The 26,222-nt window shown below is 50.0% G+C and overlaps 1 protein-coding gene across 1 annotated transcript in view; it reads right to left on the bottom strand.

Annotated features, from left to right (window-relative positions):
• LOC132385893 (murinoglobulin-2-like) overlaps positions 1-26,222 on the bottom strand; it is a 103,993-nt gene that overhangs the window by 30,922 nt on the left and 46,849 nt on the right. Inside the window, exons 18-25 of the mRNA XM_059958130.1 lie at positions 21,076-21,301; positions 17,277-17,400; positions 15,748-15,869; positions 15,270-15,321; positions 13,940-14,023; positions 13,061-13,237; positions 6,152-6,233; positions 2,092-2,248 (exon numbers count right to left, since the gene is read on the bottom strand). Coding sequence (XP_059814113.1) covers positions 2,092-2,248; positions 6,152-6,233; positions 13,061-13,237; positions 13,940-14,023; positions 15,270-15,321; positions 15,748-15,869; positions 17,277-17,400; positions 21,076-21,301 — 1,024 coding nt within the window. The remainder of the gene's footprint in view (positions 1-2,091; positions 2,249-6,151; positions 6,234-13,060; positions 13,238-13,939; positions 14,024-15,269; positions 15,322-15,747; positions 15,870-17,276; positions 17,401-21,075; positions 21,302-26,222) is intronic.

Genomic DNA, 26,222 nt, shown 5'->3' with positions numbered 1-26,222 from the left:
GGAGCCAAAACAGGAGGGTCTTAAATTATTTTTCGTATGTGCATTTTTCTCAGGAGAGGAACACAGTCTATAGAGGAGAACTTCCCTCGCTTCCCTCGCTGGCTCACATTGTTTCCCTCAGAGTCCCGATTCACTCCGTGATGTTATTGAAACTCTGAGACTTATTGACTGAACAGCAGCTAATATTGGCCTCTCTTAGTTGTATGATTTTTTTTCGAGTTCTTGCCCATTTCTTGTTGCCGATGGCAGGATGGGTTATTGGCTGATCTGCTAGTATTTTTGTGCGAGGGGGTTGTTGAGGTGCTGGGAGATTGCAAGTTGTTTATTTTTTTTTTTCATTTCGTGCGAGGGAATTTCTTTCTTTCATCTGCTTCGAGGATTTTCTGTTCTTGTGGCTATCTGGAGAAGACAAATTTTAGTTTTGTATTCTGCATAGATACTGCGATAATGAATGAACCTTTGAACTGTTTAAGAAAGGCTCAAACCCATATCCACGAAAATATAGGCTGGTGGTAATGTTATTGGAAGGTAAATAAAAAGGATCTAGTGCTTTCACAGCGCGTATACGAAGAATAAACTTCTTGGCCTTCCAGCTGGGTACAAGTAACGATTATAACCGCCGCTTCGATGTCAAGCTGTGCAATTGTCATCAGAGATGATGACTGGGCATGTCTAGTCTGGTGGCATATATACACCCCATGTCCTTCTCTCCGGATCATCCAATCTGTTAAAACTAGAAACAACGTTTTAACAAAGACAAGTGCCTCGCTCTGAATAAAAACTGGAATTCAATTTTAAACAAGGTGGGAGAGCGGAAACCTGATTGGATCTAACAAATCAGGCGACATGGGACGACAGGGGTATAAATACAACCGGACTAGACATGCTTAGGCATCATCCCTGATGAAGATGGCAGAGTTTACAATCGAAACCTCGATGGATACCTGTTCCCCAGAAGCCCGGGAAGTTTATTCGTCATTGGAAGGTATTCTATAGGATCTTATATGTAAGTATTTAGATAGACCGGGACTGATTAAGGATGGCCAACATGGTTTTGTGCATGGTAGTTCATGTCTGAGCACTCTAATTGAGCTTTTGAAGAAGTTACCAGGAACGTTGATGAAGACAAAGCAGTGGATGAGCTTTCGCAAAAAATCTGACAAGATCCCGCATGGGAGGTTGGTCAATAACCTCAGCATCAGCACTTAAGATGTGATAGTAAATTAGATTAGACTTTGGCTTTGTGGGAGCAGCTAGATAGTGGTCGTAGATGGCTGCCTCTCTGACCGGAGGCCTGTGACTGGTGGAGTCCTGCGGGGATTGTGGCTGGGTCTGTTGTTGTTTATCATCTATATCAAGATCGGGATGATAATGCAGTTAGCTGGATCAGCAGAATAATCGATGACACCAAGATTGGGGGTATAGTGGACAGTGAGGAAGTCTATCTGAGCTTACACTGAGTTCTGGACCAGCTGGAAAAATTGGTTGAAAAAATAGCAGATGGAATTCAATGGAGACAAGTACGAAATGTTGCACTTCGGTGAGACCAACCAGGTTTAGGTCTTGCACAGTGAATGGTAGTGAACTGAGGAGTTTGGCAGAACAAAGTGATCTGGGAATACAGATCCATAATTCGCTGAAAGTGGCGTTACAGTATACATGGTCGTAATGAAAGCTTTTGACATTTTGACCTTCAGAAAACAGAATACTGAGTGCAGGAGATGTGATGTTTCGTTAAAATTGTTTTTGACACTGGTGAGGCCCAGTTTGGAGTATCGTCTGCAGTTTTGTTCACCTGTGCGGCTGTGGTCCTGGTTCAGGTCGATGGGAGTAGGCAGTTTCAATGCCTTGGCGCGACTGAATTTGCAGAAAGTTCTGTGTTTGTCCTGCACTATTCTGTCACACAGGTCGGGATTTGACTCTCGCTGCCTGCCCGTAAGGAATCTGTCGGTCTCTCAGAAGTTCAACACTCGGCAACCCAATACCCAATTCAGATTCGGGAACTGCTCGTCACAACCATCCCTGCTACAGCGTTATTGCACTCTCTCCTCTCTGTTTAGTACCCCTGAAACCCTCTAGCGTGTACTGTACCTTCATGGCGTTATTGAACAGGTTACCCACGCTGCTGAAACAGCCCGACTCCAGCCGGTACTTAAGGAAGAAAGAAGCGGCCTGCTGCAGGACAGAGTCATCGATGAAGATGTAGGGCTGGGCGTGCAGGAAAGACTTCAGCACGAAGGCAGTGAGCCTGCGGGAGGGAGGAAAGGGGCAGGGGTGAGGCGTGGCAAGTCTCCAGGTACCAGTCTTTTCCTGTCCCTCGCTTACTCTCCTCACCTCCCCTTCCCCTCAGTGCCCCATCCACTTTCCCCTTCGCTCTTCCTCCATTCTCAGCCTCTCCCCTTCCCTTCATCCCTTTCCCCTATCCCGTCCTGTGCACCCAACCACTTCATCACCCTTTTCACTCCCCCAGTCCCCTTTCCTCCCCAATCCCCTTCCATCTCATCCTCACTGCTCTCCTCTCCCCTCGACCTTCCCTATCCTTTCTCCCTCTTCCTCACGTTTTCTTTCTCCGTATCATTCTCTTTCCCTCTCCTCCCGACTCGCGCCCCCACCTCGTCCTCAACGTTTCACTCCCTTCCCACTCTGCAGGTTTCCGACTCCAGGGCCGTGGACTGGAGGTTCAAGGTGTGTGTGTGTGTGTGTGTGTGTGTGTGTGTGTGTGTGTGTGTGTGAAAGAGAGAGAGAGAAGAAGAAGGTAAGAGCACGAAACAGAGAAGCAGAATTAGGCCATTTGGCCCATCGTGTCTGCTCTGCTTGGAAAAGGAGTTGTTGCAGTTTTTCTGTGTGTAACACAGAGGAGCATCTTGGGCATGATTTGGGCCACAGATGTAAGGAAAGATGCGCTGGAATTGGAAAGTGTCCAGAGGAGGTTCAAGAGAATGATTCTGTGAATGGAAGGGGTTACTTATGAGGAAAATCTGATGGCTCACTGGAGTTTAGAAGAATGAGTGGGGATCTCATTGAATTTTGTCGAGCACTGAAAAGCCTCGATGGAGTGGACGTGGGGAGGATATGTCCAAGGGGGGAGAGTCTAGGAGCAGGTGGCATCGCCTCAGAACACAAGGTTATCACTGTCGGACAGAAATTAGGAAGAATATCTTTTCTAGAGGGTGTGAAATTTGGATTTCACTGTCACAGACCGCTGTGGTAGACAAGTCGTCGGGTACTTCAAAAGCAGAGGTTGACAAGTTCTTGCTTAGGCGGGGTGTCGAAGGTTACCTGGAGAAGGCAGGAGAATGGAGTTGAGAGGGTTATTTGTTTATTGGGATTGAGTGCGGAATTTGAACCGTGCCGTTCATCAGTCCCCTGATTTCATCCTAGTTTAATCACAGGACAACTTACAATAACCAATTAAACGACCAATCGGTAACTCTTTGGACAGCAGAAGAAAAGTGGAGCACCCGGGAGAAACCTATGCGGTCACGGGTTAAACTTACAAATTCCTTACGGACAGCGGCGAGAAATAAACCGGGGTTGCCAGTGTTGTAAATCATTGTTCAAGCCGCCGTATTACCGTTCCATCTCAATCCGCCATGATGGAATCGCGGAGCAGTCCCGATGATTAATCCTGCTCCCACATTTTATGGTCTGATCGCGCGCTATTTTGTCGCTGGAAACCGTGGTGACCTTTGCGGGCAGCCTCCCAGCTCATCCTTCCGTTGCTTTGGCTGTACGGAGATCCAAATTGGGACTTAAAGTCAAAGGCTTTCACGTGCGGAAAATAAGCCAGGGTGTTCCGTGGGCAGCCCGCAAGTGTCGCCACGCTTCCGGCGCCCCAATCGGCTCGCCCCACAACTTATAACCGGTTCGGGCATCTTTGGAATGTGGGAGGAAACACACGGGGTGACGCGGAGAAAATATCAAATCCTTACAGACGGAAGCGGGAATCGAACCCTGGCGCGGTCATATTATTGCACTCACTGCTGGGATCAAGGGCTGCACTCGCCACATCTGGCTCTTCCTCCACAACTTTCTTCTGCCTGTCTCTTTTGTTCTCTCCCTTTCCCTCACTGCCGGAACAAGAAATGGGACGTACTGACTTTCCTCCTCAACCCACAATGAACAGACAATGCATCTAACCACGTGTTTCAACAAAGAGGCGTCAAATAAAGCCCACAGGAACATAACATATAGGAACAATATTGCGCCTTCATATCCAAAATCCAATAGAATTTAATTTTATTCCACTGTGATAGATGCAAACGAGCGCATAAGCGTTCATCTGAGGCCAAGGAACAAACCTTAACAAATACGGGAGAGGCCAGCACCCAGCCGAGCGTGGTCGCCACTCTGCACCGCCTCAAGTGTCTCCTCCTCACCTGGTCTGTGTCAGCAGACAAGCCCTCGGCTTCATGTCTAGTCTGCACTACGACCGAGTGTACACAACTCCCATGCCGAATCTCCATCCAGCAGTCAAGGTTAACAGGCCAGCGACAACTTACGTTTTCGCTTAACATCCCGACTGATCAAGAACCTATCAATCTCTACTTTAAATATATCCGATGCCTTGGCTCCACAGCCGCCTATGGCAACGATTTCCATAGATTCACCACCCTCTGGCTAAATAAACTCATCCATATCTCCATTCGTACCTCTGGCTAAATAAACTCATCCATAACTCCATTCGTAAAGTACGTTCCTCTATTCTGAGGGATTCCCTGCACCCACACTCCCACTCCCTGTTGAAAACATGCTTTCTACATTTCCATCATCCAGCCTTGAACAAGAGCGTGATCTAGATTTGGGTTCCTTCAGCCGGGGCTGATAATCGGGACAAGCTCCTGTTCAATTCTCCCAATGGCGTGCTCTTCAAATAGCCTCTGACAAACAAGTCCAGCTTCTGATCTTCACGTGTGGCTTAGCTACTGAGCCCACCAGAACTGTTTCTACTGACAGCAGCAGTTGCAAAGCTGGGTTACTGGAGCCTTAAAATCGCTTCGGGGCGATGGGGCCCGTCAGCAGTGGTTGGCAGCTCATACAGGCGAAGGGAAATTCTGATCTCAAATTTCCGCTGTCCTACGGCTCTACTCACTAATACGTAAACCACGAAAGAACTACCAGAACTGGAATCGCTAAGACAGTGAACGCTGGCCGCCAACTCCTACAATGCCGCTGATGCCAAATTCTATCTCTGCCGTTCCTCTGAGCTCATCAGTTGTGTGAGAGGAGAGTCTACAGCCTTGGCAAGAGCTTGCCCTCCATATCGTACTGTCCTGGCTTGTGTATCTAGGCGGCTGGGACACAATATCCATCGTTGACTCCAAACGTCCAAGGACTCACAATTCAGACACGGATAAAGCGGTCACTGAGTGTACAATCGCGGTCTTCTGCTTACTGAGTCGATCCACTTCAAAGTTCGACCTGTTGGGCATTCAGAGATGCTCTTCTGAACACTACAGTTGTAACGTGTGGTTGTTGGAGTTACAGTCGCCTTCCCGTCAGCTTGAACCAATCTGGCCATTCTCTGACCTTTCTCATCAACAAGGCATTTTCACCCACAGAACTGCCTGACTCACTGCATGTTTTTTTTTAATGGACCCATCCTCACCAAATTCTGCCGTGCATGAAAATCCCAGGAGATCAATACTTTTTGAGATCCTGGAACACCTCATCCGTCACCAACAATCATTCCACGGACAAAGTCACTTCGATCACGTCTCTTCCCCTTTCTGAAGTTTGGTTTGAACAACTGAACCCCTTGACTATGTCGGCGTTTTTTTTCTGGAATGATTTGCTGCCGTGTGATTGGCTAATTGGGTATTTGCATTAAGGAGCAGGTGTACAGGTTACCTAGAAAATTGTCTACTGTATATTAGTAACATGGGAAAGAGAGGTAATGTTTCGTTCCCTCTTGCTCTTCTCTCTCTATCTCTCAGTCACCTGCCTCCCAGTCCCCTCCTCCTGTCCGTCCCTTTCCCTCCGTCCGTAATCTATTTCCCATTTTTTATACTCTCCCTATCACTTTCCCCCATCTTTCCCCTTCACTTGCCTCACTCCTTCACCTCGTGTGGGTCCCTTTGTTTCTGACCCCCTGCCTCCCCCCTTCTGTGATGTCAGTGGCAGACATTAGCGCCATGCCCAGCTTCCTTACCACGTGTTCCCCTCTCCATCATCGCTTCCGAAGGCACTGAAAGAGCCGTCAAAGTGTTTGTAGTTCAGCTGGCGTTGATATCCTGTGGGAAGGCGAATGGCATTATAACAGGTGTGTACTGAGCCCAGCACGCTGATACAATCATGAGGAAGGCAGTGTAGCGGTTGTACATCGTTAAGAGTTTGAACAGATTTGACCTGTCACCAAAGACTCTAAGCAATTTTTTACAGATGTCCGACGGGAGCATTCCAACGGGTTGTTTCACCGCCAGGTAAGAAGCTGCAGAGGGTTCTGGCCTCAGCAAGTTCACTCACGGTCACAACTTCCCCACTGTCGAGGACATCTTCAAGAGGCAGTGCCTCAGGAAGGGGACATCCATCACTGAAGGACCTTCAACATCCCGGGACGTGTCCTCGTCTCTTTACTACCATCGGGGAGGGGGCACATGAGCCTGTAGACACACACTCAATAGTTTCCTCCCCTCCGCCATCAGATTATCTGAACAGTGCATAGACACATGCACATCAGCTTGCGTCTTCAAAGATTGTCACACCCAGGTAGTGAGGGAGAAGGTGCGAATAAAGGGGGCTTTTCTGGTTAGCTGCCGGTGACTAGTGGTGTTCCTCAGGGGCCAGTATTGGGACCGCTGATTTTCACATTGTTTGTCAATGATTTGGATAGCGGAATTCATGTTTTTTTATGGAAAACGTACAAATGATACGGAATTAGGTGGACGGATAGGTCGTGCTGAGGAAGCAATGCGATAGCAGCAGGACTTAGACGAATTGGAAGAATGGGCAAAATGTGGCAGGTGGAAAACGGTGTTGAGAAATGTATGACAATAGATTTTGGTAAGAGAAACAACAGTGTGAACTATTATCTAAATGGAGAGAGGATTCAAGCATCAGAGGCGCAGAAGGACATGGGATTCCTCGTGCAAGACTCACAAAAATTTAATATACAGGTTGAACCTGTGGTAAAGAAGCCAATGAAATGTTGGCCTTCATTTCAAGAGGAATCAACTATTTGTTAACTGTGTCCAGGGCGGATTCCTGTCACAGTATGTTGAAAGGCCGACTAGGGGGAATGCCATAATAGATCTAGTATTAACCGGGTCAGGTCACAGATCTCTCAGTAGGTGAGCATTTGGGGGATAGTGACCACCGCACCCTGGCCTTTAGCATTATCATGGGAAAGGATAGCATCAGAGAGGAAAGGAAAATTTTTAATTGGGGAAGCACAAAATATGAGGCTGTAAGGCTAGAACTTGCGGGTGTGAATTGGGATGCTGTTTTTGCAGGGAAATGTACTATGGACATGTGGTCAATATTAAAGGATATCTTGCAGGATGTTAGGGATAAATTTGTCCCGGTGAGGAAGATAACGAATGGTAGGGTGAAGGAACCATGGGTGACAAGTGAGGTGGAAAATCTAGTCAGGTGGAAGAGGGCAACATACATGAGGTTTAGGAAGCTATGTTCAGATGGGTCTATTGTGTAATTTAGGGTAGCAAGAAATGTGCTTAAGAAGGGGCTGAGGAGAGCAAGAAAGGGTCATGAGAAGGCTTTGGCGAGTAGGGTAAAGGAAAACCCCAAGGCATTTGTCAATTATGTGAAGAACAAAAGGATGACAGGAGTGAAGTTAGGACCGATTAGAGATAAAGGTGGGAAGATGTGCCTGGAGGCTGTGGAAGTGAGCGAGGTCCTCAAAGAATACTTCTCTTCGGTATTCACCACTGAGCGAGAAGTTGATGACGGTGAGAACAATATGAGTGAGGCTGATGTTCTGGAGCATGTTGATATTAAGGGAGAGGAGGTGTTGGGATTATTGAAATACTTCAGGACGAATAGGTTCTCGGGGCCTGACAGAATGGTACCGGAGGATTGGAGGAAGGAAAATGTTGTCTCCTTGTTCAGAAAGGGCAGGAGAGATCGTCCGGGTAATTATAGACCAGTGAGCTGTGGTGGGGAAGCTGTTGGAAAAGATTCTTAGGGATAAGATCTGTGGGAATTTAGAGAACCATGGTCTCCTCAGGGACAGTCAGCATGGCTTTGTGAAGGGCAGATCGTGTCTAATAGAGCCTGATAGAGTTCTTTGAGGAGGTGACCAGGCACATAGATGAGGATAGTGCAGTGGATGTGATCTACACGGATTTTAGTACGGCATTTGACAAGGTTCCACACCGTAGGCTTATTCAGAAAGTAAAAAGGCTTGGGATCCAGGGAAGTTTGGCAAGGTGGATTCAGAATTGGCGTGTCTGCAGAAAGCAGATTGTCGTGGTGGAGGGAGTACATTTGGATTGGAGGGTTGTGTCTAGTTGTGTCCCATAAGGATCGGTTCTGGGACCCCTACTTTTAGAGATTTTATTAGCGACCTGGATGTGGGGGTAGAAGGATGGTTTTGCAAGTTGGCAGACGACACAAAGGTTGGTGGTGTTGTGGATAGTGTAGAGGATTGTCGAAAATTGCAGAAAGATATTGATAGGATGTAGAAGTGGGCTGAGAAGTGGCAGATGGATTTCATCCCTGCGAAGTGTGAGGTGGTACACTTTGGAAGTAGAAACTCCAAGGCAGAGTACAAAGTCAATGGCAGGATACTTGGAAGTGTAGAGGAACAGAGGGATCTGGGAGTACATGTCCATAGATCCCTGAAAGTTGCCTCACAGGTAGATAGGGTAGTTAAGAAAGCTTATGGAGTGTTAGCTTTCATAAGTCGTGGGTTAGAGTTTAAGAGTCGCGATGTAATGATGCAGTTCTATAAAACTCTAGTTAGGCCACACTTGGAGTACTGTGTCCAGTTCTGGTCGCCTCACTATAGGAAGGATGTGAAAGCATTGGAAAGGGTGCAGAGGAGGTTTACCAGGATGCTGCCTGGTTTAGAGAGTATGGATTATGATCAAAAGATTAAGGGAGCTAGGGCTTTACTCTTTGGAGAGAAGGGGATGAAAGGAGACATGATAGAGGTATATAAGATTTTAAGCGGAATAGATAGAGTGGACAGCCTGCACTTCTTCCCCAGGGCACCACTGCTCAATAAAAGAGGACATGGTTTTAAGGTAAGGGGTAGGCATTTCAAGAAGGGATATTAGTGGAAGGATTTTTACTCAGAGAGTGGTTGGTGCGTGGAACACTCTGCCTTAGTCAGTGGTGGAGGCAGATACAATGGTAAAGTTTAAGAAACCACTAGACAGGTATATGGAGGAAATTAAGCTTAGGGAGGCAGAGCTTCAGGTTCGGCACAACATTGTGGGCCGAAGGGCCTGTACTATGCTGTACTAATCTATGTTCTATGTTCTATGCTTTGTTCTATAAAAGCAAGGGAGATAATGCTGAGGCTTTATAAGTCATCAGTCAGGCTGCACTTGGAGTATTGTCAACGGTTTTGGGCCCATATCTCAAAGAACGTGTTGTTCACGAGGATTATTCCTAAAATGAAGAGGTTAACATATGAGGAGCCCCTGGTAGCTTTGGGTCTATACTAACTGGAGTTTAGAAGAATGCGGGGGGGATCTCATTGAAACCTACTGAATGTTGAATGGACTAACGGTGGTAGCGGAGAGAATGCTTTCTATGATGGGGGTATCTAGAACTAGAAACCACGCCTTTGAGTTGAGGGGCGATCACTTATACCAGAAGTAAGGAGGAAATTCTTAGCCAAAGAGTAGTGAGTCTGTGGAATGCTCTGTCTCAGTCTGCGGTGGGTATATGGATTGACTTCGTGCAACACTTTCGATGAATTCATCTTCCAAATCTTCATTTGCATTGTAACATTCAAGATGATTGTCAATAGCTTCAAAATCTCAGTAGTTCCTAACTTGTTGAAGTAATGAAATCATTCATTTGTCACAGGTAGCTGTGGAAGACCATGTCTTTATGGATATTTAGGACAAAGGTTGATAGATTCTTCATTGGTTAGGGCATGAAGTGATACGGGGAGAAGGCAGGAGATCGGGGCTGAGAGGAAATTTGGATCTGCCATGATGTAATGGCAGAGCAGAAACAATAGGTCAAAAGGCTCAGTTCTGTTCCTACATCTTACGGTCATTTATTCAAAGAGGAATTTGATAGATTCTCGTTCGGTTGGAGCGACAAAGAATGTGATGGGAGGACAGGGATATGGGGTGAAATAAGATTCTGGATCAGCCATCGGAGTGGACTCGACGGGCTGAATGGCCTACTCCTTCTCTTATGTCTTATGATATGGTTTATGCCCTGTTCTCGCTGCTACCATAAGACAGCAGGTACAGGAGCCTCAGAAATCGCACCACCAGGTTCAAGAACATTTACTACCCCTTAACCAGCAGGCACTTGAACAACAGCGGATAGCTATACTAAGTTAAAGAATCAGTTATTTTAGACGATAGACAATAGACAATGGGTGCATATGCAGATCATTCGGCCGTTCGAGCCTGCACCGCCATTCTGAGATCATGGCTGATCAGCTACTATCAATACCCGGTTCCTGCCTTGTCCCTATATCCCTTGATTCCCCTATCCATAAGATACCTATCTTGCTCCTTCCTGAAAGCATCCAGAGAATTGGCCTCCACTGTCTTCCGAGGCAGTGCATTCCACACGCCCACAACTCTCTAGGAGAAGAAGTTTTTCCTTAACTCTGTCCTAAATGACCTACCCCTTATTCTTAAACCATGCCCTCTGGTACTGGACTCTCCCAGCATCTGGAACATATTTCTGGCCTCTATCTTGTCCAATCCCTTAATAATCTTATATGTTGCAATCAGATCCCCTCTAAATCTTAATTCCAGCGTGTACAAGCCCAGTCTCTCTATCCTCTCTGCGTAAAACAGTCCGGACATCCCAGGAATTAACCTCGTGAAACTACGCTGGACTTCCTCTACAGCCAGGATGTCCTTCCTTAACCCTGGAGACCAAATCTGCTCACAATACTCCAGGTGTGGTCTCACCAGGGCTCTGTACAAAGGCAAGAGGATTTCCTTGCTCTTGTACTCAATTCCCTTTGTATTAAAGGCCAACATTCCATTAGCCTTCTTCACTGCCTGCTGCACTTGCTCATTCACCTTCAGTGACTGATGAACAAGGACTCCTAGATCTCTTTGTATTTCTCCCTTACCTAACTCTACACCGTTCGGATAATAATCTGTCTTCCTGGTCTTACTCCCAAAGTGGATAACATCACACTTATTTACATTAAGTGTCATCTGCCAAGTATCTGCCCACTCACCCAGCCTATCCAAGTCACCCTGAATTCTCCTAGCATCCTCATCATATGTCACACAACCACCCAGCTTAGTATCATCAGCAATCTTGCTGATGTTATTCTCAATGCCTTCATCTAAATCGTTGATGCGTGTTATATTTTGCTATGTATTTACATCTCCATTTGCACATTTTGCTTACAGTTTACAGTTACTGTTCTTTAGATTTCCTAAGTATGCCGAAGGAAAAGGGATCCCAGGTTCGCATGTGGTGATTTGTATGTACTCTGATAATAATTCGTTAGTGTGAACTCTGATCTTTGAACATTCCCTGACACTTGCCTTTCCTGTAATTTATTTGTTTTAATTATCTTAGTAACTTAGAAAATGCACTGTTTTGTCACGAAACAACAAATTTCATATTGAAGAGGATGATGTAATGAATCTTACTCTAATTCTGGAATTAATAATTCACAATTACAGAGACTAAGAAAGTGAGAGCGAGAGAGAGAGAGAGAGAGAGAGAGAGAGAGAGAGAGAGAGAGAGAGAGAGAGAGAGAGGGAGAGAGAGGAAGAGAGAGGGGAGAGAGGGGGAGGGGGAGTGAGAGAGGGGGAGAGGGAGAGAGGTGGAGAGAGAGAAGGAGAAATACAGACAGACACAGGGAAAGACACGCTGAGAGACACAGGGACAGAGAGATACGGAGAGACACGGAGACACAAACACACACACACACACACACACACACACACACACACACACACACACAGAACTCGGAGAGAGACACACACAGCAAGAGACACAAACAGATTTACGGAATTGAAGACAGACATGGAGTCACTGAGAGAGACGCAGCGATAGAAAGCGACACACAAACAGATGGAGACACAGAGGCAGACGCACAGTCACAATCTCCATCACTCTCTCTCTACCTCATACAGAGACAGCAATTCCTCCCTTATATATACAATTTCCCTTGAAGCACACAGTGTATGGGGTGCCACACAGTAAGGCACATGCACAACCAATCTCTCTCTCTCTCTTTCTCTTTCTCCCCCCCCCGCCTCAATTTCTGTCTTTTCCTCCCTGCTCTCTCTCTCTCTTGTCCTCCTTCTCTCTTTCTCTTCGTCTTCTCTTCCTCCCTCCATCTCTCCCGCTGTCTCTCTCTCTCTCTCTCACTGACACACATACTTACACAGGTTGTTTTTGATAGTGAGCTGGAGTTCGTTTCACTCTCTCTATCTCGCACACACACACACACACGCACACACACTCACACTCACTCTCTCTCTCACACACACACACACTCACACTCACTCTCTCTCTCACACACACACACACACACACACACACACACACACACACACTCACTGAGTCATGCCATCCACTCACTGCCACGTCCTCACACAGTCAATTATTGATTCTATCAGGAGCTTTGCTTTGTTGGAATCGGTTGTTTTTGATAGTGAGCTGGATTTCGTTTCACTTTCTCTCTCTTGCACACACCAGTCTCTCTCTCTCTCTCTCTCTCTCTCTCTCTCTCTCTCTCTCTCTCTCTCTCACTCTCTCTCGCGCGCACACACACACACACACACACACACACACACACACACACACACACACACACACACACACACCTACACTCTCTCTCTCTCTCCCCCTCCTCTTTTCTCTACCCCCTCCCCTTCCTCACGGCCTGGTGCAAGGGGCAGACAGACCAGGGCCGGCGATTTACCTGTCCGCAAGAAGCCGAGAGCTTTATCCTTGATCTTGGGCGTGAGCTGGTGCGTTTTCTGGAGGTAACTCAGCACATAGATGTTGGGGGCGAACTTCACCATGTTCTGCTCACCACAGCCCGTGGGCAGTTTTAGCAAATGATCCAGATTTTCCATCGCGCTTCCCATGAGGTCACCTGCAGGTGAGAGGGAGGGGTCACGGAGTCACGGATCGCATCCCAATCGGAATGAGGAACTCATGTTCCTAGAACCTCTGACCCAACCTCGGAAACCCACCCCATTTCACGTGCCGCAGCAAGAGTGAGGTTACTACACTCCCCGCTGCCTCTTCTTTTTACAAACTATAAGAGTTTACTTACATCACAAATGCACAAGGTACAAATATTCAGCATTTACAAGACAGTGAGCAGACTTACATTAAAATATGGTCAGTACTGTCTGTTGGACAATTGATATCATGGGGTTCCCACCGCTCCCGGCAGTCCCCGAATGTACCCATTGCGACGGCATGCTCGCTGTCCAAGGACAGCCGGGCACGAGCGTACACTCGAAAAGGGGCAGGCAGTCGGCCCGGGCAACGCCCTCGACTTTACACCTCGATCTCGATCCGCGAACGTCTATCTTGGCTGGGCGGAAATGCAAAGCCCACTTGGAGATCATCCTCACGACCCGCTCACTTCCGAACTGGGTGCTCTTATATGAGAAGCGCGGGACGGACAAATTTGCAGCCAGAACCTTGGCAGCAGCCCCTTGAAAAACTCAGAGAGGGGATGCATCCTCTCACAGTCTGATTAAACGAGGAATACGGACTCTTCCCGCCCTCAAAATGGATAGGTGGACGGGGTGTCATTGAACCTGCTCAAAAACCTGATCCTTACCCAGCACGGTGACGTAGGCTCTGGCCGATCCTTCCACCACGTCTTCTGGGACCTGGAGATGGATCTTCTCGGTGATGTCTTTCCCTGCGGGTGAGACAAAAGAACATGGGCCTTTGGTAAGAGGAGTGACTCTCGCCTCCACCCTTGCTGTGACCACCCTCCCCACAACAACACCACAGCATTGGTTCATTTTCTGGTTTACGCCCAGTGGCCACTTTATGAGGTACCCCCGTACACCTGCTCGTTAATGCAAGCATCTCATCAGCCAAGAACACGGGAACAACTCAATGCATCAAAGCATGCTGACGTGGTACTTCTTGTTCAGACCAAACCGAAACAGGGTTAGAATAGTGAGCTAAGTGATTTTGACGGTGTTGCTCAGAAGCCGTAAATGGTGTTAATAAGAAGGCGTATTGTGTGTTGGCCTTCCTCAGCCGTGGGCCTGAATTCAAGAGCCGTGAAGTAATGTTACAGCTATACAAGACCTTAGTTTGACCCCACTTGGAGTACTGCGTACAGTTCAAGTCACCTCAATACAGGAAGGATGTGCAAACTATAGAAAGATTGCAGAGAAAATTTAGAAGGACGTTGCCTGGATTGGAGAGAATGCCTTATGAAAATAGGTTGAGTGAACTTGGTCCTTTCTCTTTGGAGCGACTGTGGATGAGAGGTGGCCTGATTGAGGCGTATAGGATGCTGAGAGGTGGCGATCGTGTGGATAGTCAGAAGCTATTTACCCAGGGCTAAAATGGCTAACCCGAGGGGTATAGTTTTACAGTGCTTGGAAACAGAGACAAGAAGTAAGATTATTTTTTTTCACACAGAGATTGGTGGACGCGTGGAATGCATTGCCGGCGACAGTGGTGAAGACGGATAAACTACGGTCTTTTAAGGGAATCGTAGGTAGTTAAGTGGAGCTTAGAAACACAGACTGCAGCGAAATTGTAGGCACTTTCTAATGTAGCTTTCATGGTCGGCACAACGTTGTGGACCGAAGGCCAGATTTGCTGTAAATTTCTATGTTCGTTGTTGTAGGACCGTGGAATGATTGTTGGTGCCAGATGGGGTGGATTGAGTATTTCAGAAACTGCTGATCTCCTGGAATTTTTCGCAGTTTACAGAGAATGGTGTGAATAAAGTTCGGTGAGCGGCACTTTAGTGGGTGAAAACGGCTTGTTAATGAGAGAGGTCATTAAATGGCCGGACTGGTTCAAACTGACAGGGAGACGACAGTAACTCAGGCAAGCCCTAATGGTTCACCGCGGCACTGATAGGGACCTCGGAATCGATATTTTTTTCAAAACCCCTCAGTCTGCGGAGATCCACCTACCAGCAGGACAGAGCAAGGAGCTGTGCGACAACTCGGTCTCTGAGCCTTCGGGCTGCGGAGAGAGAGACATGGAGTGAGACACAGTGAAGGGCAAAGAGGGACGGAAGGGAGGAGGGGAATGAAGAAGGGATTGGGGATGAGGAAGCGAGTGAGGGGATGGAGGGGGATTGAGGACTGTGAATGAGGAGCAGAAAGGAATAGGAATGAGGTCAGAGAGGGAAGATTTTGACGGAATGAGGGAGGACTGAGTGGAATTCAGGGTTGTAAATGAGGGAGGAATGAGGAAGGGTGAGGGCAGTGAATGAGGAGGAGTAAGGGATAGGAGTGAGGTGAGTGAAGGAGGGTTTTGACATGGAACAAGGGAGGAGTGAGGGATAATGAAGGTCAGGACCGCAAGAGGAAGCGAGACAGGGGCATGGTGTGTGGGGGTGGCGTCCCCAGGAGGGGACGGACTCCGGCTCCGGGTACCCGCGCTGACCTCGATAATCAGCGGCTTGCGGATGATGTCGACGGCTCCCTTCGGCGGAACGACGACAACTTCGTTCCCACAAAGGGTGGACGAGTGGACAGACTCTGCCCGCACAGTGATGTTCATCTCGCCTGGGGACAAACAGAGAGGGTGAGTGGAATAGAGTGAGGAGGGGAGGTAGGGAGGCGAGAAATGGAGCGGGAGAAGAGGACTTCAGGTGATGGGACGGAGAAAGGGAGAAAGGGAGGCGGAAAGTCGGGCAAGGGAGAGAGAGAGAACGACACTCCTCTCTCCCTAACCTAGGGGCCAGTGAGACTGTGATGGGGAACGGGAATCTGCGGCTGATTCACGCCCCGACCTCACTCCCGAACACAACTGTCAGTGGGACAGGGACGGTGAGAGGGGACACGGTGCTGAACCTCCCTCCCTAAATAGGCGTCTGTGGTACAGGGATGGGGAACGGAAACCCGAGCATAATTCCCACAATCTCTCTCTACCATACCCAGGGCTCGGTGTGACAGCGGTGGGGAGAGGAAACGTGAGGCTGGTTCTCCACTCCCCTCCCCGAACTCCCTCCCTAACCGAGGGGTTGGTGGGACAGGGCAGGGAAAAGCGAAGATGGGCGGAATCGCTCCCCCACTCTCCCTATCCCAGTAATCGGTGGAAATGGAACGGGAATAGGGTTCTGAGTCACCCACTCGCTCCCTCAGTAAACAAGGAGAATATGGATGGGGGAGAAAAGCCCGGGCTGATTTACCTCCTCATTCTCTCCATAACCTAGGGGTCGAATGGGGCAGTGATGGGGAACGGAAATCTAAGTCATTCACCCCGTTTCCTCTCTCACCCTAATGGGTCGGTGGGACAGTATTGTGCAACGGGAACCCGGGTCCGATTCACACTCTCGCTCTCTCCCTGAACCCAGCGGTCGGTGGGATGAGGATGGGGAGCGGGAACCCGGGGCTGATTCACCACACCTCCCCCACACACTAACCCAAGTGTTAGTGGGACAGGGATCAGGAGAGTTTATCCAGCGCCGAAATAACCCCTTCGTTATCTAACCCACTGTTCGGAGGGACAGGGATAGGTAGAGGAAACCCGGGGCTGATTCAACCACTCCTTCCCTCACTAACCTAGGAGTTGGCGGGACAGGGATTCGGAGAGGGAACCCAGAGCCAAAGTAACCCCCTCCCCCCATTCCGTCTTATTCCAGGTTCGGTGGGAGAGGGATGGGAAACAGGAACCCAGGGCTGATTCACCCCGTTCCCTCCCTAATCACGGTGTCGATGGGGCAGAGCTGGGGACGGGAAACCGGGGCTGATTCATCCTCTCCCTCCACGGTGTCAATGGGATGTAATGGGGAACGGGAACCCGGGGATGATTCACCTCCTCCGCCCCCTAACCACGGTGACGATGGGATGTAATTGGGAACGGGAACCCGGGGGGATGATTCACCTCCACCTCCCCCCTAACCACGGTGTCGATGGGACAGAGAAGTGGCTGATTCATCCTGATGTTCAGAGACCGCACATTGTACTCACCCAACACAGAGGCGGTCAGATTCCAACTGAGGGTAACGCTTTCCTTGGACAGGACGCATACTTCGCGTTCACGGTTGGAGAACGCCATATCGAAGCCCTCAGCTTCAACCAGGGTTGCCTTGAACTTGTGACGGTGGGAGAGAGAAGGGGAGATAGGCGTCAACTGGGAACTCAAGGTGCGGACAATCCGGCCAAGACGGTGCCCATAGACAACACGCAGTCCGGATGGGCAGATGGGGAGAATAAGGAACGCTGTAGGAGGGGCTGAAGCGAGATCGCTGTGGAAGGGGTCGAGGAGGGAACGTTGTTGCAGGATGAGTAGGGAACTGTGGGAGGGCTGTAGGAGGAGTTGAGGATGAAATGCCGTGGGAGGGTGTGAAGAGAGCGCGCTGTGGATGGGGTGAGGCGGGTACACTGTGGGAGGGTGAGGAGGGAACCGTGGGAGAAGGAAAGAGGCAATGCTGTGGGAGGGTGAGGAAAGAATGCTGAGAGAGTGTGTCGAGAAATTAACGTTGTGGGAAGGGGTGTGGAGGAAACTCTTTAGGAGGCGGCGAAGGGAGATCGCTGTGGGAAGAGGGTGAAGAGGGAATGCTGTTGGAGGGATTTGAGCAGGTAACGCTGTGGGAGGGGTGAGGTAGGAACGCTGTTGGAGAGAGTGAGGAATTAACGCTGTGGGAGGGTGAGGAGGGAAAGCTGTGGGAGAGGGTGAGGAGTGAACGCTGTGGGAGAGGGAGGAAAGCACGCTGTGACGGGGGTGAGGAGGGAACTCTGTGGGAGGAGGTGCGGAAAGGCTGCTGTGAGACGGGGTGAGGAGCGGACTCTGTGAGAGTGGGTAAGGAAGGAAAGTTGTGGGAGAGGGTGAGGAGGGACCGCTGTGGGAGGGAGGTTGGGGGAACCATCTGAGACGGGGTGTGAAGGAACGTTCTGGGAGGGAGTGAGGAAAGAACATTGTGGGGGTGAGGAGGCAATGCTGTGGGAGTGTGAGGAGGGAACACTGAGGGAGTGGGTGAGGAAAGGACGTGGTGAGAGGGAGTTCGGTAGGGAATACTGTAGGAGGGGTGATGAGGGAACTCTGGGAGCGACCGAGCAGAGAATGCTGAGGGAGGGGTCGAGAAATTAACGCTATGAGAGGGGGTGTGGAGGAAACTCTTTCGGAGGAGGCTAAGGGGGATCGCTGCGGGAGAGGGTGAGGAAGGAAAGTTGTGTGCGGGGTAGAGGAGGGAACGCAGTAGTAAGTGTGAGCAGCGACCTCTGTCGGAGGGGTCGAGAATGGAAAGCTGAGGGAGGAGAGAGCGAGGAAGGAACCCTGTGAGTCAAGGAGGAGCGAACGCTGCGGGGGGGTGAAGGGGGCTGCCGTTGGATTGGGTGAACGCTGTGGGAGGGGGCAATGAGCGAACGCTGTGGGAGGGGGCAATGAGCGAACGCTGTGGGAGGGGGCAATGAGCGAACGCTGCGGGGAGTGAAGGGGGCCGCCGTTGGATTGGGTGAAGAGCCAACGCTATGGGAGGGGGCAATGAGCGAACGCTGTGGGAGGGGGCAATGTGCGAACGCTGTGGGAGGGGGCAATGAGCGAACGCTGTGGGAGGGGGCAATGAGCGAACGCTGCGGGGGGTGAAGGGGGCCGCCGTTGGATTGGATGAAGAGCCAACGCTGTGGGAGGGGGCAATGAGTGAACGCTGTGGGAGGGGGCAATGAGCGAACGCTGCGGGGGGTGAAGGGGGCCGCCGTTGGATTGGGTGAAGAGCCAACGCTGTGGGAGGGGGCAATGAGCGAACGCTGCGGGGGGTGAAGGGGACCGCCGTTGGATTGGGTGAACGCTGTGGGAGGGGGCAATGAGCGAACGCTGCGGGGGGTGAACGGGGCCGCCGTTGGATTGGGTGAAGAGCCAACGCTGTGGGAGGGGGCAATGAGCGAACGCTGCGGGGGGCTGAAGGGGGCCGCCGTTGGATTGGGTGAAGAGCCAACGCTGTGGGAGGGGGCAATGAGCGAACCCTGTGGGGGGTGGGGGCAATGAGCGAACGCTGCGGGGGGGGTGAAGGGGGCCGCCGTTGGATTGGGTGAAGAGCCAACGCTGTGGGAGGGGGCAATGAGCGAACGCTGTGGGGGGTGAAGGGGGCCGCCGTTGGATTGGGTGAAGAGCCAACGCTGTGGGAGGGGGCAATGAGCGAACGCTGTGGGGTGTGAAGGGGGCAATGAGCGAACGCTGCGGGGGGTGAAGGGGGCCGCCGTTGGATTGGGTGAAGAGCCAACGCTGTGGGAGGGGGCAATGAGCGAACGCTGTAGGTGGTAGTTACCGAGGGAATACAGTAAGGGAGTGAGAAAGGAACACTGTGGGAAGAAGGTGAGGAGGGAATGCTGTGGGAGGGAGTTGAGCAGGTAACGCTGTGGGAGCGGTGTTGGGGAAGGACGCTGTGAGAGGGGATGTGGAGGAAACTGTGAGGGGGTGGGGGAACGCTGTGAGAAAGGGTGAGGAGTGATCGCTGTGAGAGGAGGTGGGGATGGAACTGTGTGAGAGGTGAGGAGGAAACGCTGCGTGAGGGGTGAGGAGAGAACTCTGTTGGTGGGTGAGGAAAGGATGCTGTGAGAGAGGGTCCGGAGGGTATTTGTGAAATGGGCTGAAGAGGGAAGGCTGTGGGTGGTGGTGTGGAAGGGTGAGGAAGGAATGCTGTGGGTTGGGTTGAGGAGGGAACGCACTGGGAGTGGATGAGGAGGGGCGCTTTGGGAGGGGACGAGGAAACGCAGAATCTGGGAGATGAGGGAACGTTGTGGGAGGCATTTGAGGAGGGAATTGTGTGAGGTTATGTGAGGGAACGCTGTGGGTGTGGGTGAGGAAGGAAAGCTGTGGGAGAAGTGATGAGGGGATGCTGTGGAAGAGGCTGAGGAGGGAAAGCGGTAACTGGTGGTGTGGAGGGACTGCTGTGGAGGGGTGAGGAAGGAACGCTGTGGCTAGGATGAGTGGAGGGAATGCTGTGGGATGGAGGTGATGAGGGAACACTGTGGGAGGGTGTGTGAGGGCACTCCGTGGTTCTCAGTGAGGAAGGAAAGCTGTGGGAGAGGGTATTGAAGAAACGCTGTTGGAGGGGATGAGGACTGAACTCCATGGGAGGGGTGAGGAGGGAAGGCTGTGGGAGGGGGCTGCTGTAGTTGGGAGCAGAGATGGAACGCTCTGGGAGGGGGCCGTGAGGGAAACAGCGTGGGAGGGGTCCAGTATGGAACACCGTGGGAGGAGCCGAGGAAAGAGTGTTGTGGAGGGAGTTGAGGAATTCTTTGGAAGATGGTTGTGCGCGAAAGCTGCGGGGGGTAAGGAAATGGGACTGTGTGAGGAATTAACGCTGTGGGAGGGGGTGAGGAAGGAACGTTGGGACTGTGTGAGCAATTAACGCTGTCGGAGGGAGTGAGGATTGAATGCTATGTGATGCGCTGAGGAGGGAGCGCTGGGAGGGATTGAGGACGGATCGCTATCTGTAGGGGTGAGGGAGAATGTCGTGGGAGGAGACCAGGAGCGAACGCTGGGAGGGTGAGGAGGGAGCCCTGCCTGTGTGGTGAGGAGGGAATGCTATGTGAGGCGCTGAGGAAGGAACGCTAGAAGGGAGGAGGGGTCTCTTCCGGTGCCCGTGAAGGGGGTTACTATGGTAGGGGCTGAGGAGGGAATGCTGGGTGGCAGCAATGAGGAAAGTTGTGGAAGAACAGCGGAATATCGCTGAGGGAGCGTCTGGCACTCAGTCCGTTGAGGGATCAGTTGGGATTTGACTCCGTGAGGGTCCCATATTCGGCGGAACACCCAGCGCCTCCCCCTTACCATTAGACTCTCCGCCATGTAGTTGAAGACCTTCGCTTTGAGGGAGAAGCCCTCGGTCCTTACGACGGAGTAGGGCAGCACCAGGTCCACGAAGAAGGGCTTAAAGGCGAACAGAGACACCGTGTCCGAGAGCCCAAAGCCTGCGTCCCCGCTGCAGAACGCACTCCCCTTCCACTCGGTGATGGCGTCCGGGACCGTGACTTCAAGGTTGGAGTGTCCGGTGGAACTGTGCGCAGCGAGGATGGATGTGCGGGTGAGATAGAGGCCGCTCGATCCATCCATTCCCGGCCCTCCCACACAAGGCAGAATCGCAGAGATATGGCCCCGCACCCATACCGACGGGATCCCACCATCCACCCGAAGCAGTTCCCGAGATGTGTGACCCTCTCTCCTGTACACTCCTTGTTATCTCTGTGACACTCCTCCCCTCCTGCACCATCTCCACGTCAACCTCCCACCCCTACGCCTCTCCCCGTCTTCGACACCCACCCTCCCCTATACCGCTCCCCATCTCCATCACATTCTCCCTCCCGTACACATCTCCCCGTCTCTGTCACCACCTCGCACCCCTGCATCCATCCCCGTCTCCGTCACTCAATAGACCATAGACAATAGCTGCAGGAGTAGGCCATTCAACCCTTCTAGCCAGCACCGCCATTCACTGTGATCATGGCTGCTCAGACACAATCAGTACCCCGTTCCTGCGCTCTCCCCATATCCCTTGACCCTGCTATCTATATCTAACTCTCTCTTGAAAGCATCTAGAGAATTGGCCTCCACTGCCTTCTGGGGCAGAGCATTCCACATATCCACCACTCTCTGGGTGAAAAACTTCTTCCGCACCTCAGTTCTAAATGGCCTACCCCTTATTCTTAAACAGTAGCCTCTAGTTCTGGACTCGCCCATCAGCGGGAACATGCTTCCTGCCTCCAGCATTAATCCCTTAATAATCTTATATGTTTCAATCAAATCCCCTCTCATACTTGTAAATTCCAGTGTATACAAGCCCAGTCGGTCCAAGCTTTCAACATATGTCAGTCCCGCCAATCCGGGAATTAACCTTGTGAACCTATGCTGCACTCCCTCAATAGCAAGAATGTCCTTTCTCAAATTTGGAGACCAAAACTGCACACAATACTCCAGGTGAGGTCTCACCAGGGCCCTGTACAGCTGAAAAAGGCCCTCTTTAATCCTATACTCAATTCCTCTTGTTATAAAGGCCACCATGTCATTAGCTTTCTTCACTGCCTGCTGCACCTGCATGCTTGCTTTCATTGACCGATGTACAAGAACACCTAGATCTCGTTGTACTTCCCCTTTTCCTAACTTGACTCCACTTAGATAGTAATCTGCCTTCTTGTTCTTGCCACCAAAGTGGATAACCTCACATTTATCCACATTAAACTGCATCGGCCATACATTCTCCCACTCACCTGGCCTGTCCAAGTCACCCTGCATTCTTATAACATCATCCTGACATTTCACACTGCCACCCAGCTTTGTGTCATCAGCAAATTTGCTAATGTTACTTTTAATCTCTTCATCTAAATCATTAATGTATATTGTAAACAGCTGCGGTCCCAGCACCGAACCTTGCGGTACCCCACTGGTCACAGCCTGCCATTCCGAAAGGGACCCGTTAATCCCTACTCTTCGTTTCCTGTCAGCCAGCCAATTTTCAATCCATGTCAGTACTCTGTCCCCAATACCATGTGCCCTAATTTTCCCTGCTAGGGCATTGATCCATTGAACTTTGGCCATCTCCTCCCTCATAGCTCCATAGTTCCCCTTGTTCAACTGTAATACTGACACATCCCATTTTCCCTTCTCCTTCTCAAATTGTAGGTTAAAACATATCATATTATGGTCACTACCTCCTAATGGCTCCTTTACCTCGAGGTCCCTGATCAAATCCGGTTCATTGCACAACACTAAATCTGGAATTGCCTTCTCCCTGCTCGGCTGCAGTACAAGCTGTTCTAAGAATCCATCTCAGAGGTAGTCCACAAACTCCTTTTCTTGGGGTCCAGTCCAGTCCACTCCCTTACATTCTTCCTTCATCCCTCCCTCCCCTGCACCCCTCCTCGTCTCTGTCACCCCCTCCTGCCCCTGCAGCCCTCCCTGTCTCCGTCAACCCTTCCCGCCCCTCCTCTCTCTCCAGCATTTACACTCCTCTACATTTTTGCAAACACCACCAGCCGCAGGATATTCGATATGGCGTGGAGACCCTCTGCCTCACAGTGAGACGTTTCCCAGGAAAGGTCTCGGATCCCGGGCACCATTCCCAGGTCAGGGTGGTCCTATCTGACGGGGGCCAGGTGCGAGATTTACGTCTCTGGGAAGTATACCCGGACATTTTCCACAAGGGGACCCGCTCCTGGCGCGGGGCCATGGTGTGTGGCGGAGCTCAGAAGCCAAGTAGGTCTAGGCGAATGGCCAATGTCTCAAGTATGGGTGTTCCGTTGTCTGCAACATGAAATATTTGGAATGAAAGCTTCAGAGTGGCCGTGGGAGTGTGGGGCAGGTTGAGACGAAAGTCCGAGGGTCGAAGTCTCCGGGCTGGTGGGCGTTCACGGAGTGGTGTAATCGTTTAAGGTTCTGAGGGGTTCGAACAGCTCAGGAAGTGTTGCCCCGCCTCTGCAAACCCAACTATCCCCCTGGCATCAACAGCCTTCCCCACCCCACCCCCCCCCCCCCCGTCTATAATGCCACATAGGACCTAAAGCATTTCGTCATACACGTAACCCCTTCCAGCGTCTAAACCCCTCCCCGTCTCTATATTGCCCCTCAGGACCCAACAATGCTCCCCGCATTAACACCCCTACAAACGCAGCACCACACAGGACTTCATAACCTCCTCTGGACCCTCAGAATAAGCCAGGAAAATATCACAAGATCTCAAGACAAAGTAGCAGAAGTAGGCCGTTCGGCCCATCGAGTCTGCTCCGCCACTCCACCATGAGCTAAACTATTCTCCCATCTAGTTCCAATTTCCGGCTTTTTTTCCCATATCCCTTGATACCCTGACTAATTAGATATCTGTCAATCTCCTCCTTAAAAACCTTCAATGATTGGGCCTCCACAGCTGTATGTGGCAATGAATTCCATAAATCCAAGACCCTCTCCTCATCTCTGTTTTAAATGGGTACCCTCTAATTCTAAGACTGTGATCTCTTGTCCTGGACTCACCCACCAAGGGAAACAGTCTTTCCACATTTACTCTGTCCAACCCTTTCAACATTCGAAATGTTTCTATGAGATCCCCTCTCATTCTTCTATACTCTAATGAATACAGTCCAAGAGACGACAAACGCTCCTCATATGTTAGTCCCTGCATTCCAGGAATATTAGTAGTGAATCTTCTCTGAAAAGCTCTCCAATATCAGCACATTCTTTTTAAGATAGGGGGCCCAAAACTGCACACAGTATTCCAAATGGGGTTTCACCAGTACCCCACAGAGCCTCAACAACACCTCCTTACTCTTATACACTATTCCTCTTGAAATGAATACCAACATAGCATTCGCTTTCCTTACTGACGATCCAACCTGCTAGTTAACCTTTAGGTTATCCTGCACTAGGACCCCCAAGTCTCTTTGCACTTCCGATGTTTGAATTTTCACCCCTTCTAAATAATAATCTGCCTGATTGTTTCTTCTTCCAAAATGTACAAACGTACATTTCTCAACGTTCTATTTCATCTGCCATTTCGTTGCCCACTCTCCTAAACTGACCAAGTCTCTCTGCAACCTTTCCTTTTTCTTCAACACTTCCTACTCCTCCACCTACCTTGGTGTCATCCGCAAACTTAGCCTCAAAACCATTTAATCCATAATCTAAATCATCGATGTACAGTGTAAAAAGAAGAGGCCCCAACACAGACCCCTGCGGAAAACCACTAGTAACCGGCACCCAAACAGAATAGGATCCCTGTATTCCCACTCTTTGCTTTCTGCCTATCAGCCAATGCTCCACCCATTCCAATATCCTTCCTGTAATTCCATGGGCCCTCATCTTATTAAGCAGCCTCTTATGCGGCACCTTATCAAAGGCCTTTTGAAAATCCAAATACACAACATCCACAGCCTCTCCCTTGTCAATCTTATTCGAGATTACCTCAAAAAATTCGAATAGGTTGGTGAGCCAGGATCTTCCCTTCATGAAGCCATGCTGGCTTGGGCATATTTTGTCATGCACCTCATGGTAATTCATAATCTCATCCCTGAGGATCTACTCCAATAACTTTCCAACTACCGATGTCGGACTAACAGGTCTGTAATTTTCTTTTTGTTGCCTCCACCCTTTCTTAAACAACGGAACTACATTTGCGACCTTCCAGTCCTCCGGAACCGTGATAGAGTCTACTGATTCCTGTAAGATTATTTCCAATGCCTCCACAACCTCCAAAGCCATCTCCTTCAGAACCCGTGGATGCACTTCATCCGGTCCAGGAGACTTATCTATCCTTAGTCCATTTAGCTTCTCAAGCACTTCCTCTCCAGTAATCTTGACTATACCTAATTCTATTCCCTGAGACCTCTGGCTATCAGGTATTTTACTGTTGTCTTCCACTGTGAAGACTGATGCAAAATACTCATTTAGTTCCCCTGCTATCTCTTTGTTACCCATTATAATTTCTCCAGCATCCTTTTCAATACGTCTGTGTCACTCTTTTACTCTTCAGATATATTTGTTAAAAATTCAGTGTTCATTTTATGTTAATTGCCAATTTCCTTTCATAATTATAAATATAACCCAGGAAGTCTGACATTGTAGGGGGAAAGTTATTGGGGGGGGGGGGGTACTCTAAGGGGTCAGATGCTGTACATAACTATTCAGATAGACACGGAGTGATTCAGGTTATTCAGCAGGTAGCAGATTTTGTGTAAGCAATCTGACAGTGCTTTTCGAGGATGTTACCAGGAAAGCGGATGAGGGTAAGGCAATGAATGCTGTCTACACGGAATTTAGCGAGGGATTTGACAGGCTCCCGCATGGGTGGTTGGTCAGGAAGGTTCAGTCTCTCGGTATTCAAGATGAGGTAGTACATTGGATTAGACATTGGCTTTGTGGGAGAAGCCAGAGAGTGGTACTTGATGCCATCCAACTAGCAGGCCCTATACCCAACCCTTCTCCACACCCATCCG

This window comes from Hypanus sabinus (assembly GCF_030144855.1).
Source record: "Hypanus sabinus isolate sHypSab1 chromosome X2 unlocalized genomic scaffold, sHypSab1.hap1 SUPER_X2_unloc_4, whole genome shotgun sequence".
Classification (NCBI taxonomy): Eukaryota; Metazoa; Chordata; class Chondrichthyes; order Myliobatiformes; family Dasyatidae; genus Hypanus; species Hypanus sabinus.
This window is presented reverse-complemented; position numbering and strand designations above follow the sequence as displayed.